This window comes from Pelmatolapia mariae, linkage group LG15, assembly GCF_036321145.2.
Source record: "Pelmatolapia mariae isolate MD_Pm_ZW linkage group LG15, Pm_UMD_F_2, whole genome shotgun sequence".
NCBI lineage: Eukaryota > Metazoa > Chordata > Actinopteri > Cichliformes > Cichlidae > Pelmatolapia > Pelmatolapia mariae.
The window spans coordinates 6,716,725-6,731,888 of NC_086240.1; the positions used below are offsets into that span (position 1 = coordinate 6,716,725).

Genomic DNA, 15,164 nt, shown 5'->3' on the forward strand with positions numbered 1-15,164 from the left:
GCGTTTTGCTTATTGTTCCCCTCAGTCGGATATTTGACCTTCACTGCGCAGCGTGACTTGCAGAGCTTGACTGTGAGATGAGCGTTTTCGTATTTGTCTGCTAAAAGGTCGAAACTTTCTTTGTGCCCAACTTGAATCTGAGTTTTAAGACGTGCACATATGACAATGACATTGTGGCAAAGCAACAAATCGGAGTCAATTATGCCCAAAATTGTAGCTCGGCCAGCTGACACACTGACCACAGACCGAGAGTTTCAGTGACACAGCGGGCATCGAGTTTAAAACAATCAAATAAAAACCATAGAATAATGAAATATTTTAGAACAGCTGTGAAGGGGGATGAGTAGATCTAACTTCAAGGAGCATTATTGAAAAAGTGCGTCAGTGTGACAGGATCTTTAGCTTACAGTCCATTATGTTAAAGCAAAGCAGCAAAAGTTAATAAAAGAACATACTCAGAGGTATTATAATTTATACGATTAAATAAGAAATATAAACTTATAGGCAAGCACAAAAGCAAAAAGCTCCTTTGCTTATTTATTTAATAACTTTATTTTTATGAAAGACCATTGCTATGTAATATAATAGAGGTGGAGTAGTAAATAGTAGTCACAGTTTAGCCCCGTTTTGTTTGGCTCGTGTGCAAAATAATGCACATGCACAAGAAATTAAGGATCTGCTTATCAGAAGCAGCAACACCGAAAACAAACAACCAAACAAACAATAAAAAACACTAATGCAAAGCCACAGAGCAGCTTTCTACAGACACGTTTTGCACTCCCTATTCACAAAGTGTTTCATCTGAAGCTGTCACTGCTTTGTGGCTCTGCTCGGCCACTGATTAATTACACACTGACGACACAGAATTACACAGCTGAAATAGGACCACTCGTCTGCAAACGCTCAAACATACACAACACTAATCTGCACACAAATGCTGTGACATGGTGCTGCTCTCTCACAGACACTCCTTGTCCATGTGTAGGTCACACACTGACATGTATGTAGCTGTGCGCACACACTCAGCTGACACAAAGCACTGCGCGCACACACATATACGATGTGCAGTATCTTCCTACACTGCACACATGCAGTCTTTTCCAAAAAAGCAGCACCGCTGAGTATCAATCCAATTGGTTTCTCCAACAACACACACCCACGCATGGAGACAGGAGCAGGAGGCACTTACTGATTTTCTCCTCGGCTTGGGAGAAAGGGAAGCAGCACAGTTGACCCATGGCGCCTCCTTCCCTCTCCTCCTGTTCCCCTCGCCCTGCTGTTACCCCTCTTTTTCCTCAGCCCCTTGTTCTAAGCCTGACGGATGGAGGGAGAGCCCCGGTCCTCCTCCCGTCTTGTCCTCTGTGTCACTTGTTCTCCTCCCCTCTCAAAGGGCAGACAAACCCAGTGAGGATGAAAGCAACCAAACAAGAAAACCCCCCAAAAAACCCTCCCTCTCCGTCCGTGCAGCCCAAAGAAGACAGAGAAAGACAGCAGACGCTGGAAAAAAATGAACGAGTGATTCCTTGCTCTTGCTCTACTTTGCACTAACACAGGGAGGAGGGGTGTGTGTATCAGAGAGAGGGAGAGAGATAGGGAAAGAGGGAGGAGAGAGAAAGAGAAGAGAATGGGAGAGCTGGACGGTGCATGTGTAGGAGACAAAAAGACAGAACAAATAAAGAGTGATTTTGGTTTGAAGTGAGCAAAGCAGGGGAGGGGCGTGCATGAGCAAGATAAAGAGTGCATGTGTGTGAAACTAGATGAGCACAGAGGAGGAGGGCTGCATGTATGAGCAGGCTTCAGTGAGAGGACATTGGAGAAACACACTGAGCAAGCCTTCGGATGTGGAAAAGGGAGCAGTGCGTATGAGGAGACGGCGGACATCGCTCTGTGTTTGTGTGTGTGTGTGTGTGTGTGTGTGTGGAGGGGTCGGGTGCCTACAAGCTCCGCCTCCTCTCGTCACTGTAGCTTGAATAATGATTGTTGAACAGCCGGCAGCTGCAGCCTGCTACTGGGTTTATCTGTGTAATTTATGAGGTCTGGAATGGCATCAGGAGGTGGTGAAATAAAGAGGATAACATACATTACAGATAAAAAAAAAAAAAAAATGTAAAAATTCTGGACTCAAGTGTGGATTATGACTAAAACAATAGTCAGGGCTAAACACCGACGTCCCAAGATGAGGGTCAAGGAAAGGCACATAAGGAGATTATCATCAGCTTCCTATATATATCCACTCTCTTATTGTGAAGGTTGCAGTCATTCAGATGTAATGACTAGTAATTCAGTGTGGCATTTACATCCTGGATCTCAATGAGCCTGACTGGGGGGGCTGAGCTGGTTCAGATTTTTATTTTTTTATGTTAATGTCTTCTTTTTAAACATCTTTACAGCAAGTTAGTTGGCAATAAGTGATTTTCAAATGCTAAACAAAAAATGGTTTGGAAAAAGCTTGTCATGGTTTCTCATTTTTTGCAGGTAAATATTTGCTTTATTTTGTTTGTTGTCTGGCGTCAGTTGTCTTAATTTTTTTCTTATTATTTGTAAAATCAGGTAAATGGGCTCTAGACGACATAGACTACTCCTTATTATTAGAGATGCAATCGATCATTATCCAACCTGGATATAAAATTAGTTGGAAATAAGCATGTCAATTACTGGAAATACAGTTAGCAGATAGGGCTGGGCCATACTGGCAGGCATGTCTGACAGCGAGAGCAGTGTTAGCTTTCCATAATGAGTCAGTACCTAAAAACTTCAAGAAAATCCAACAAAGCACAGTTCTTTGTAAACGATGCAGGAAAACTGATCCTGCTAACAGTGGAAACAACAAACGTTTCACCATTTGAGGTTAAAGCACATCACCGAGTACAGCCAGACCGAATCCACATGAGGAAGACTAGGGCTAGACCCAAGACACAAAATATTTTCCAATTTTATATTTTATTACACAATACTGTGTAGTTCCTGAAGAGTTACAAGAATAATCTACATTTCTGTTAAACTGCTGTGTCAGGCAGTCAAAATTTCAAAGGAAACCACTTCTTAGGCTACTTTTGTGCTCACATGTAGGGCTGGGTTTCTAGAATCGATTCGATTCCAATTCACAAAGTCGTGATTCGATTCAATTCAATTCAATTCGATTTGAATCTGGGAAATTTTGCCTAAGACAGTCAGAAATATTATAATTCTGATCATTTATCAGTACTGACACTTGTGAGACTTCATCAGAGGTGTAAGCATCACAGCAGATGCCTTTGTATCAAAGTAACTGAGGATAAAACACCAAAAAACATGAAGGAGATTTTCCTGGCCTGGCTTTTTATAGCAGATAACCTTAAAATATTCTGCAGTAGAACAAAAACGGAAGAAAACATGACTCAGCATATGAACATTACCTGATGCTGCTGAAGTGAAGCAGAGCAAAGTTACAGAGGTTTTATTAGAGACGCTGCTAAGCATTTTGCAATTTGTCATAATTTTAAAAAGTTTGAATTTCTGCTGTTCAATGCTGAAGAAATGTAAACTAACTTAGGTAGTGTTTCATCATTGACAGTAACTCATTAACTGACGTGTACTATTGATATATCTTTTTCTATTTCTTTCATATGCCAGCATTTCCGTGCTGTTATGGTTAAGACTTTTGGCATTTCAGACACTTATGAATATTTATATTCCTTATAAATGGCAAAAACATCATTTTTACATTACTATGTATATATTTCCTGTTTCCTCTGTACTGAGAAATGTATTGAACTGAGGTGCATACAGATTTATGTGTCGTGACATCTGTTAGGAGTGATAAGTGAAAAGTCTCGTCTGTGAATTGATTGGTTTCTTGTGCTTATCTTTAACGAGTACATCTCTTGGTCTTGGCTTAATCCAGCTCGATGATGTCAGCAGGTTTTTCAATATTTATAAAAAGAAAGCTGCTCGACAGCGATGATGTAATGTGCATTATGGTGCCTAAAAATGCAGATGTTCCTGCTCCTCTCTCAGGTAAGCGTGAGGTCCTACATTCAAAGGCACTGACCTCAAGGACGGATCGCAGATGGAGCTCGGTGTAACAGGCATTGCAACTATTCCAGCAAAGGAAAGAAAATGTTTTGCTTCATCCATCTGTGAAAATGGATTATGATAATGGCCAACAGAGTCAAAACAGACCATCAGATTGTGGCTGTTTTAATGAAGTTGTTCTCAGGGCGCAAAACACAAAATATGGACGCGCATGATCCCTGTAACACTTTCTCTGTGGAAACTCACACCTAAATCAAAACGGTGGGCTGCTGAAGAAATTATATCCACGTATGTATATCCCACTTTCTAGCTCTGCATGCCAACATGCAATCTGCAAAAAATAGAGAAGGATCAATTTTACACGAGGATGGTGATGAGAACTGAGCCTCCAGGTATAAGGCAGAGCCCAAACAGCTGTAACCAAGGTAAGATTACAACCAGGAGCATGAGTATCACGCTGCATGATCTGTGCTGTGTGCCAGTACGTGTGTTATGTATCTTTTAAGCCTTGCCAACACAATCCTTGCTCACCACCAGCTTCACCTGCCAGATTTTCCTCTCTACAACTTCACCCTATACTCCAAAATGAAATTAAAGTTAAAGAGTTGGTTTTTTGAAATAAGGAAACAGATTCAGCGTGCACTGCAGACCCAGAAACCATCCAGAGGTGTACAAGGAGTCTATTTTCAGGGGTACATCAGACAAATTTAAATAAGGTGAGTGAGGAGCCTCGTTCTCCCTAAACTTAAGGTCTCAACTGGATGGGTCAAACACCAATACCTCCCCTTGCATGTTTTGAAGTTGCAATACCACTCTGTGGTTAGTTAGTAAGTGTTTGAAGTCACGTGTGCATCTTCCATGGAAACTACAGGTGACCATGAAAATCTATAAACATTTTTCTCCAGCAACCGGAGGATGCCAGGGCCTCACCAACTGCTCTGTCGGTCTGCACGGCTGTGGCTTCCATATTCATCAATATGGGGAAAAAAAAAACAACAAAAGCAAAGTCAAATTACAGGCAAACAAATGTTAAGCTAAAATTTCTAGCCATCTTGTTGGAAGCACTTTGCTGCTACGCAGACGACTGTGTGAAACAATGAGGATTCAGGAAGGAAAGTGATTACACACACGACTTATAAAAACATAAGGGTGCATTCAAGTGTCCTCAACAACTCCCTTTAGAAGCTCTGCGGATTGGCCCTTGAGCAATAAATTACTCTCCACCAGTTCCAGGGACGCGCTTTTCTAGCTGCAAGTGTGCATGTGGGTCTGCTTAAAAGCACACCTCTACCCTCCAGCATTAATGGTGGATTACACACAAGGGCTAAGGGTAAGGGGAGATGTGTTAAAGGAAACACACACACGTACATATATATAAACCATGTGCATTGTTGAGCTTTATAAGCTGAGCTCAGCTGCGTCAGTAGACAGTGGAGCCCTTTCTCTAACGGAAGAATTCAGCTCACAGCTGCCACGTTTCACACAAACACACTCACAGCTGTGAGGAGGTGTTCTCATTGATTTGCCTTGATTTCTATTGAGTATCAGTTACACCATAACAATACAGTATGTGTACACGCAACGCTTGGTATTGATTTTGGGCTTTTTAATGTCAGATGTTCAGGGTTAGCTACAGGGTCAGTTATACAAACAAAAAGCGATGTGAGGATGTTTTATCCCAGAAGAACACATTTATTCTCCGCATGTTAAACCATAAAAACAGTTGGGGAAAAATTAACACAGTAGTAATTGGTGGCATTTTAAGTACTCTTCCATTTAAGCCTCACAGTGCACACACAGCGATAGCTAAAAAGAAAAGAAAAGACACAGTGTGGACTTTGTTTAGCTGATCTAAACTCATGGTGCCTCAGCACTTTGTCACAAGACGGGTTATGCACACAAAGCAAACAAGACAACTGCATACTTTAGATAACCGAGCTCTATTGAGAGCCTGTTGTTATCAATGCTATCTGATTATCTATACACGTGCCCACAGTTATGTAAGACTGTAACACACCTGGCATTTCAATAAAATCAACCAATACTTATTTATGTAGCATTACTATAAATATTTGGTCACATAATTTGTCATTTCAAATACGTAAATCAAACCAACACCTCTCCATCTATGCTCCATCTATTCACTATGAACAAACTGAAAGTTATCTTATTGCTGCTAAGGTAAACTAAAGCTACAGGAAGGTAAATTATAAATCATCTTTGATAATGTTCACTGCAAAGAAGATGAGATCTATTCAGCACAGAGGTGCAGATTTACAGATTACTGCTCTCCTGTGGCGGTCGCCACGAGGTAGGATTTTTACCATAAAAACTCAAAGTACTTATCAACCTAAAAAGGAAAAAAGATTACTCATCTGCATTGCACATTTCAGCCAAGACTGAACACAAAACCAAATGGGCTTTTTAGTGGATAATGTGGTCTTTCCACAGTACCGACAGATGAGGTTTTTCTAATTGTCTGTTTTATTTAGACAGAAAACACCACATAAATTCACTTTACTTTGGCTGCTATACTGTAGCCTGTTTGCTCGTCTAAAGTAGCACATCCCTCTCCCACACACGGGCCTTGTTATGATGTTCAATTGTTTGTTGTGTTGAATCAATTTGGCGAAACTAATGTAAAGTAGCATTTTCACGTGCTCGCTCCATCAGCGTTCACTCACACTCCAATAAACAAACTGTCCATTGAGCTGGGATCTGTATTTACTCATTCACAGGCTGGTGGAGCTTTTTTCACTCAATCATACAATACTACTATGTGAAACCCTCAGGCTGTTTGCAAATGTCATTTTGGTAATGTTTTTTTTCCTAAAGTAACATGTAGTAACATGATTTTGGCAATTGGATATGCACCAGAAAGACATAAATTATGGTAATAACATCTAGGTAAGTAACAAAATTCTCTTTTTTATTTTAATCTTGAATATTTCACAAGTACACATGCAGATGGAGAGATCAGCAACCTGGTGTTGTTGGATTGAATCGAACATCATGTCCCAGAGGTGTTCTATTGCATTTAGGTCAGGTGAGCAATCAGTGGTATCAATTCCTTCATCCTCCAGGAACTACCTGCATATTCTTGCCAAATAAAGCTGGACATTGTAGAGCACCAAGATGAAGCCAGGACTGACTGCACCAGCGTAGAGTCTGACAGAAGGCCCAAGGATTTCATCCTGACACCTAATGGCAGTCAAGGTGCTGTTGCCTAGGCTGTGGAGGTCTGTGCATTCCTCCATGGATATGCTTCACCAGACCATCACTGACCCACCACCAAACCGGTCATGCTGAACGATGTTACAGTCTCCAGACCCTTTTTCGTCTGTCACATGTGCTCAGCGTGAACCTCCTCTCATCTGTGAAAAGCACAGGACGCCAGTGGTCGACCTGCCAGGTCTGGTATTCTGTGGCAAACGGGCTCAACAGAGCCAGGCAGTGAGCATGAGGCTCACTAGAGGACATTCAGACATCAGTCCACCTTCATGAAGTCTGTTTCTGATTGTCTGGTCAGAGAGATTCCCACCAGTGTCCTGCTGGAGATCATTTTGTAGTTCTAGCAGTGCTCATCCTGTTCCTCCTTGCACAAAGGAGCAGATACTGGTCCTGTTGATGGGTTAAGAACTTTTCACAGCCTTGTCCAGTTCTCCTCGACTACCAGTAGTGACACTGACCCTAGCCAAATGCAAAACAGGTGAAAAACAGTCAGAAAAGATGAGAAAGGAAAAAAATTATCAGTGGCCTCCACCTGTAAAACCATTCCTGTTCCTGTTTCTCCAACTTGATTAAGTAGATTTGTATCTGAGACATTTAATTGACTTGATGCTAAACTCTGATTAAAAAGCATTCTTTAAAATTTTTTTTGAAAGCCACTACCCAGTTGTCCATCTTTTGCCAGTCCCTCTTGTCATTGCAGTGTCTCCTTAGCTCGACCGAGCGTCCTCCACCTCGCCTTTTAAATCAAGCTTCAATTCGGTTGTCTGTTTAATGTCATCTTCACTCACACCTCCAATTTTCTCTCACCATCTGTCTGGCCAACCTATCTGCCCTTTCCATCCGCACGATCTATTTAATTCTACTGATTGTGCAAGCCCGTTCCTCTCTCCTCCGCCTTTCCATTCTCTTCCCACACTCATTTATCGTCCTCGATTAATCTCACTTATTTCTTGCTCTCTCCTTTTCAATCTCTTTCTGCTGTGCTTCCATCCTCCCATCTATTCGGCTGGATTATTTGCTCCTTTCTCCTTCTTTATTCTCATCTCCTTTATCTTGCTCCAACACACCTGCTATCCTCTTAGCGTTCACTACTGCAAATTGTCAGGTGCTTATAGTTTGCTGCGCTCCCTACAGATTCAGATGTCGACCTGAGATAACATACCTGTGTGCCGCGCATAAGCTTTACCGTTCTTTTTTAACATCTGAAAAATTCCTGGCAGGGCCTGCTTGATGCTGGAGCCTTGTTATCTGGTATAATGTGTAATTCCAGGATCATACTACATGATATTTTTTTTCTTTCAAGATGTCAGATACAGCAGTGAGAGTCAAGAAACTGCTACTTTGCCATGAGACAAGACTAGACCCTAATTATTCATACGACAGCTTGGCATTTTCATAGTGTGCATGAAGGACAAAGGTGATAGTGAAGGGGGTGTTAATCATGACAGCACTGTCAACGTCCGCGCTCTTCCTCGTCAACATATTCTCATGGTATTCGTCAGGACTACGACACACTGCAGAATTTGTCAGACTAGATGAGAAAATGATGTTGTTCCCAGATGATGGACAGTTGTCTTATAGTTTACTTCTAGTAGTAACACAGCATGCAATAAAACAAGCATCTGTTTTACTGTTCTGCGATCATTGGACTAATATTGTGTAATCTGTGTACAATGCCTGATTTAAATCGGGCTGAACTCCCCTTCAAGGTCACTCTCAGTAGTCCCTATGGTTCAGCTTCAGCATTGCTCGTTCGCTGCCTTTAAACTTCCTCTTTGATTAATAGTCGTTTTTCTCCAGTGTGTCAAACTGGTGATCCTTTAACTGGATTTTTATTTCAGGGGAACTTGAAGAGAGGTAAATCTGGCGAGTCGATGGTATTCTTTTAGGTTCTCACTGCAAGGTTTACATGCTTCAAGACATTTTCATCCTAGAGAACAAATTCACAGGGCACAACTTAAATTGTGGCACAACTTGGTGTCGCTGGATTGACTGCGATTGAACTGTGGACTTCAACTGTAACATGCTGGGTCAAAGCCAGAGACCCACTTTGCCACACAAAAATCAGGTCAGCTTGAAGGAGAAGTTTCACACCAATAGTTCGTTTACTCTGGTCCGAATCAGTTGATACGTTTGGAAACTTGTAGCTTTTCCCCGTGACTTGATTTCTTTTCACAGAGAAAAATCCAAGTGACCTCCACGCGAACCTAAAGGCGTCACTACAAACAATGTGTGAATGTTCAATCGGCTTATTGGCCCGATGTGTCTGAGGCGGGACCAACAAAATAAATAGAGGAAGAAGATGCTAAGTTCTGTACTATTGAAGAAGTATACTGTGTATACTTGAATCAGCGGTTCCCAAACTTTTTTTGCTAGGCCCCCCTTTGTTTTACAAGAAAAATGTTCGCCCCCCCAGGCGCGCGCGCGTGCATGCACAAACACATCCTCCAACCACACACACCCATATTTTGCTCCATTGCAGTTTATTTCACACCTCAAACATTTAGTAAACAATTAAGCAAATACAGGTAATCTGCAATAAATTACAGGTAGTAAGAAAGTAAACTACTAACTCTTTTACGCTACGTCCACACCTACACGGGTATTTTTGAAAACGCAGCTGTTTCTATGTGTTTGGACCTTTCGTCCACACGTAAACGGCGTTTTGAATCACCGAAAACGGAGAAAACTCCTTTTTTGCGTTTCCGTGTGGACGAGGAATACAGAGTTCGTCACACAACGTCAAAGGTATGTGCCTTTTTTCACATCACGCTGTGCGCCACGTTATTGTTTACATGAGATGAATTGCAGAATGGCAGAGATTAACAGTATTTTGTCTCTATGACTATCTTCAGGTTTTACACGCTTACATATACACACGCAGTTACTGTCCCTCCATTGAGAAAGGCAGAGGCGTCACGGTGTAATTATTTTACGTGCAGTTGTTTTTTTCCTGTGTAATAATATTCAACATTGCTATCAATACATTTTTCAAAAAAAATGCCTCTCTGTGCAAAATGGGTTTAAAAACATAAACAGCTGTGGGATACTGTTTGTCCGTGATTTGAACCGGGGAACAAATCGTGGCAGGATCAGCCTGATGTTATTTGTATCCCACTGTAACTTTACTGTATAAAGAGCTAACATCTGCAAAATGTCAGGAGTAGTTAGTCATTACAACAAGTGTTTGTGAACTAAAAATCAAGAATGTGGGATACTGTTTGTCCGTGATTTGAAGAGCCCAGCCCGTGCTCCCGACGCAGGGAAAAGCAATTCTGCAGGGGAGACCTACCTTGGCACTTGTGCAGGTGAAACCAAAGGGAAGATATGCTTCACCATATTTTCTAGTCTTTGGCTTAGAATGAAGTTGGTTTGGAAACATATTCAGCTATGCTTCATCTCCTGCTTTGCATTTGCGTGGGCGCCCCGTGCTAGCAGTGTCCAAGTGTGGTTTTTTTTTCCCTTTTCATATCGTGCCCCCCTGCAATGGCTCTGCGCCCCCCCTAGGGGGCGGGCCCCACACTTTGGGAAGCTCTGACTTAAATTATAGTGTACTATAGACCCTTGCCACATCCCAGAATACACAGCACACATGGCTACGGAAAGTTTTTCTTAGCTCAGTCTTGCAACAAACCCCTGGTAGCTGTTTCAGATTAAGGTTGGATCGCCTTTATACCATAAACGGACGGCTCTGGAGTTGATGTGGAACCACATCGAGACCCATTGGAGTACGTGGTCTTGGTGCTGTTCTTTTGGTCAGCACCTGAGTGTTCACATCTGCTCAAATGAACCAGAGCTCAATTTGAAAGGGACTAAAAACTGCAGGTGTGAAAGGATCCTAAAGTGTGCTCTAGAAATGTTCATGCAAGTAGTTATAAAAAGATTTCCAGGTTGCGATTTAAAAGTGGCTCTGAAAGCAGTGAAAGGTGCACAAGAAGAAAAAAAACTTGAATCATAAATGCCCAAGACATTTATGATTACATGAAAATTGTTTACATTTTTATTTTTGTACAATTATGTTTTCCTCCCTTGTAAGCACATCCAGAGTATAAATTATGCTGGTCACACTAAAATTGGCAATACCTCTGTTTTATGAGATGGCGCTATAAAGCACTAAATCGAAGGCCTTACACAGATGCTCCAGTATAACAGACACTCATATCTTCCCTTCTTACAAGGAATTACAGAGGAGGAGGAGTGTACAGGAAGAGAGGTAGTCTATATTAAATTAAATCAATTATTAGAAACAGAGCCAGGCGGATGTGCCAATATTACCACACGGGAAGCTTTAAGCATTAACAGTGAGAGCCTTTAGTATAATTAAGGCTCGTTTGTTTTTACTGTTTTATTTCCCTAGCGCACCCATAATTGTTGTGCTTCCAGCCGAAAGAGGACACTGATCACTGCCTTTAAAGCAGTAGCGACAGCCATAAAAACACATCTTGTAACAAAAGATGAGAAAGAAGGGGAGAAAATCTAAATTATCTGCTGAATGCCAACAAACAATGAACCATTACCGAAGTAATTCCAAATTTTTACAAGCATTTTTCCATGGTCCCTGCACTCGAATGTTTGGCATGTGTCTTTCAACAAATGCAAGGTAGATAAGATTCAGCGGACCTACCCGTCCTTGTGGCTTCTACAAACCAGAGGAGTAAAACAAATAAATAATTAATAATCCATCCAATAAAACCATCAATTATGTCCCCATTTTATTTTTTATTTTTTTACAAAACTTTTAAATGTTTAAAACATCAGCGGCCCCTGAATGCCGTTAAACTCTTTACAGCTCAATTTTCATCCTTTAAATATTGTAAACCCCTGATTCAATATTTCTCCAGAGAGAAATTAGCCCACTTACACTCAAATTAACAAAACTGCGTCATCAGTCTGTGTAGCTGCTGAGTGGAAAACGAGCACTGCAAAAGAGTTACTTCATAGAAGAAAAAAAAACATGCCTGTACAGAAGTGAGTAACCTTATCTTAACAAAATACCAAAGGGTCAGAGAGCAACAAAGCACCTTCTTGAGTCCATGTGCACGCAGTCCCACAGTGCTGCTGAGCACTTCTAGTCTGTGCGTGCCTGTTAATAAGCATTTACACCCATTTATTTGGGTGTCTGTACATAAAGCTGTAGGTGTGAATACTGTAAATACCAAAAGGTCCCGAGTTGACCTAGACCTATTATTCTACCTCCACAGACACAGACTGGAAATAATACACTGGCCATCTCCTATGTAAGGCTGCTTTTATTATAGGCTCGATTTCCCTTGGCTGTAACTACATACTAATGGGAAACTGTTCTACTGCTAGGGGGGGATTAAAAAAAATCAGGATAAGTATAACAGTTTAAATGTTCCAGGCACATTTTGTAGTGACATCACGAGTGATGAGGACACTTTTCAACACACGCACACAGACTTCTTTAATTGTTTTGACTCCATGGCTTAAATTTATGTCACATTCCAACAGGCCAGCGAGTGGAAAGAGAACGAGAAGAGACTCAAGTGTTTTTTGGCGTCTTCGTGCTGAACTTTTACCACCTGTCCAAACAAAAGTGCACAAACAGCTTTTCCATTTATTCTCTGGCCGCCACAGAACAAAATAAGTCAGATAAACATGTCTGATTTTTGTAAAATCAGACCGTTTGTTTTATATTACATCTGCAACACAACCTCTACATAGTATTTTTTAACTATTTCCTATATTGATTGATGAAATTATTTTTTTCATGTGCAGGTGAGTTAAAAGCAAATAACATAGTTTTTCTTATTTTTAACTATGTGGCGTGAGCCTCACTGTTTGCACTTCACTTTGCTGTATATGTTAGGCACTATCGGCTTCTTTGGCAACACTGCAAACACAAACCAGTTGCTCCTTGTTGCATGAAATCCCTGCTTGCTTCAGGACCTGTACTATTAAACTGTAACCGCCACGCCAAACTGATCTCTACCGAAAACATAAAAGTATACAACTTAAGAACATTACAACAGGCAACAAAAATCCCCCCCTTCACCCTTTGTTCTTGCACTCTGTACAGTCTTGCTTCCTCAACCATAAAAAGATGCCCTTTTAGATTACATTCAATGAGCTCTGTAGTGGATTATGTTGTAGTGTGGATTATGGGATTAAGATATACACATACAGAGTCTGACCACTGTGCCCCACCAGAAAAAACCCCAGAATGAGAGCCTGAATAATTCTGGATTTTATGTTTTTTACCAATCAATTTATAACTTGAATGTGTTAGGGTTTTTCTGGATTTTTAGTTGATATTCTGTCTTTCCATTAAAATTAAACCGAGACTGTTCATCTCTTTGTAAATGAGCAAACTTTCAAATTCAGCAAGGGATCAAATAATCATTTCCCCTGCTGTATGTATTAGTCAGATGCTTCGCTGACCCTCGACATGATCCCGTGAGAAACATGGATGTAGAGGAGAACAAGCCCGACCAGTTCATCGGACGCTATAATCAAAGCAATAGACACCAAACTACTGCTATCACCTGCAACACATTATGATATTTTATGCAATATTTTGTAAGCAACTCAAGTACGAGGCCTTAATGAAAACAGTATGCGATAAAGCTCCACTTTAAATTAGCCACGCTATTAGCGATTTCCCATTTGAAATACGGTTGAAGTGCCAAGTCTATTCCCGCTGCATCGTCGTCTCCGTTGAGCCATAAGACAGCAGCAGGTGTGCTGGCTGAATAATTGCTCTCCTACAGAGAGAGTGATGACACACGCTGCTCATCATGTGTTCTTGGCTGTGGAGATTTCAAGTGTTCATGCGGATGCCGGTCACTCTTAAACCACAGGTATTTGGGAAGATGAATAGTTTGTTTTTCTTAACTGCTTCAATTCTGCCATTGTTGTGCACTGGTATAACTAGATCCATCATACACAACATTTCTGCTCTTAATGCTGCTGTTGTAGCATGGCTGGCAGCACAATGAAAAAAAAAGTATCGGTTTGTTGGTGTGTTTGAGTAGTTTGTGGGAAAATGAAGAAACTCTGTTTCTAAACATAAAAAACCACAGTGTGCTTTGGAGGGCATCCATCCATCCTGGTTTGCTACAGAATAAAATCAAACACTATCGATGGCTCAGAGGAGAGGACTTTTGCGGTACAGACTCTCATATTGCTCTCAGTGTTGCAACAAGTAGCCCAGTTATAGCAATCTAAAAATATGCTCAGGTTTCTGTCTCGTGTTGGTGAAGCTGTGATTATGGTCAGCATTGTTCTGTCTGCACGTAAGATTCCAATTAGTGAATTCTGAGTCATAAAGTGGGTTTTCCTCCATGAGTTAGGGTGTTTAGTTAGGTGACGACGTTAACAGCTGTCACAAATATAGAACACGTTAAAAAGAATACTGACAGACACCAGTGCTACCCCTCAGCCCCCTGATAGCTTCACCTATGGTATCAATTTGAAAATCCTAGGTGACTTCCTTCTTCAGTTATCGCATTTACAACATTTTCAGAAAACCTCAGAACTTGTTCTTGACATCGAGGTAAGTGAAATTCAAGCTTGTCAGAGATTTTTAGTAGATGCACCTATGGCATCAATTTGAAAACCCTACGTTCCCTTGTTCTTAAGTTATTGTGTTCACAAAGTTGGGTTCCAAAACCCAGAGAAGGCCGAGCATGGTGGTCAGCATTTGGCGTCTTGGTCGCAATTTACTCCTCCCTCACCTCCATCAGCACTGGCTTTAACTTTATGTGGCTTTTACAGTTTGTGTACTAAGTGTTTAGTGTTGTGTATTACTCCTGATGGACTAAAAGTAGTTTAGGGGAGAAGCTTGAATCCGCCAGCCTGCTCTGAGGTTGGTTCATGGTCTTCTTCTGCGTGTTTTAGCCGGGGCTCCCATCTCTTTTTGTTGCAGTTGTTTGTAGGTCACTATTTTCATTATTAAA

The 15,164-nt window shown here is 41.2% G+C and overlaps 1 protein-coding gene across 3 annotated transcripts in view; it reads right to left on the reverse strand.

Annotated features, from left to right (window-relative positions):
• The window catches only part of LOC134642925 (A-kinase anchor protein 7-like), a 45,778-nt gene that overhangs the window by 17,897 nt on the left and 12,717 nt on the right, over positions 1 to 15,164 (reverse strand). The window contains exon 10 of one of the 3 annotated variants that reach the window (XM_063495019.1): positions 5,622 to 7,704. The exons of the other annotated variants lie outside the window; for them this stretch is intronic. Coding sequence (XP_063351089.1) covers positions 7,658 to 7,704 — 47 coding nt within the window. The 3' untranslated portion in view covers positions 5,622 to 7,657. Of the gene's footprint in view, positions 1 to 5,621; positions 7,705 to 15,164 lie in introns of those variants that run through there. 3 annotated transcript variants of the gene reach the window in all.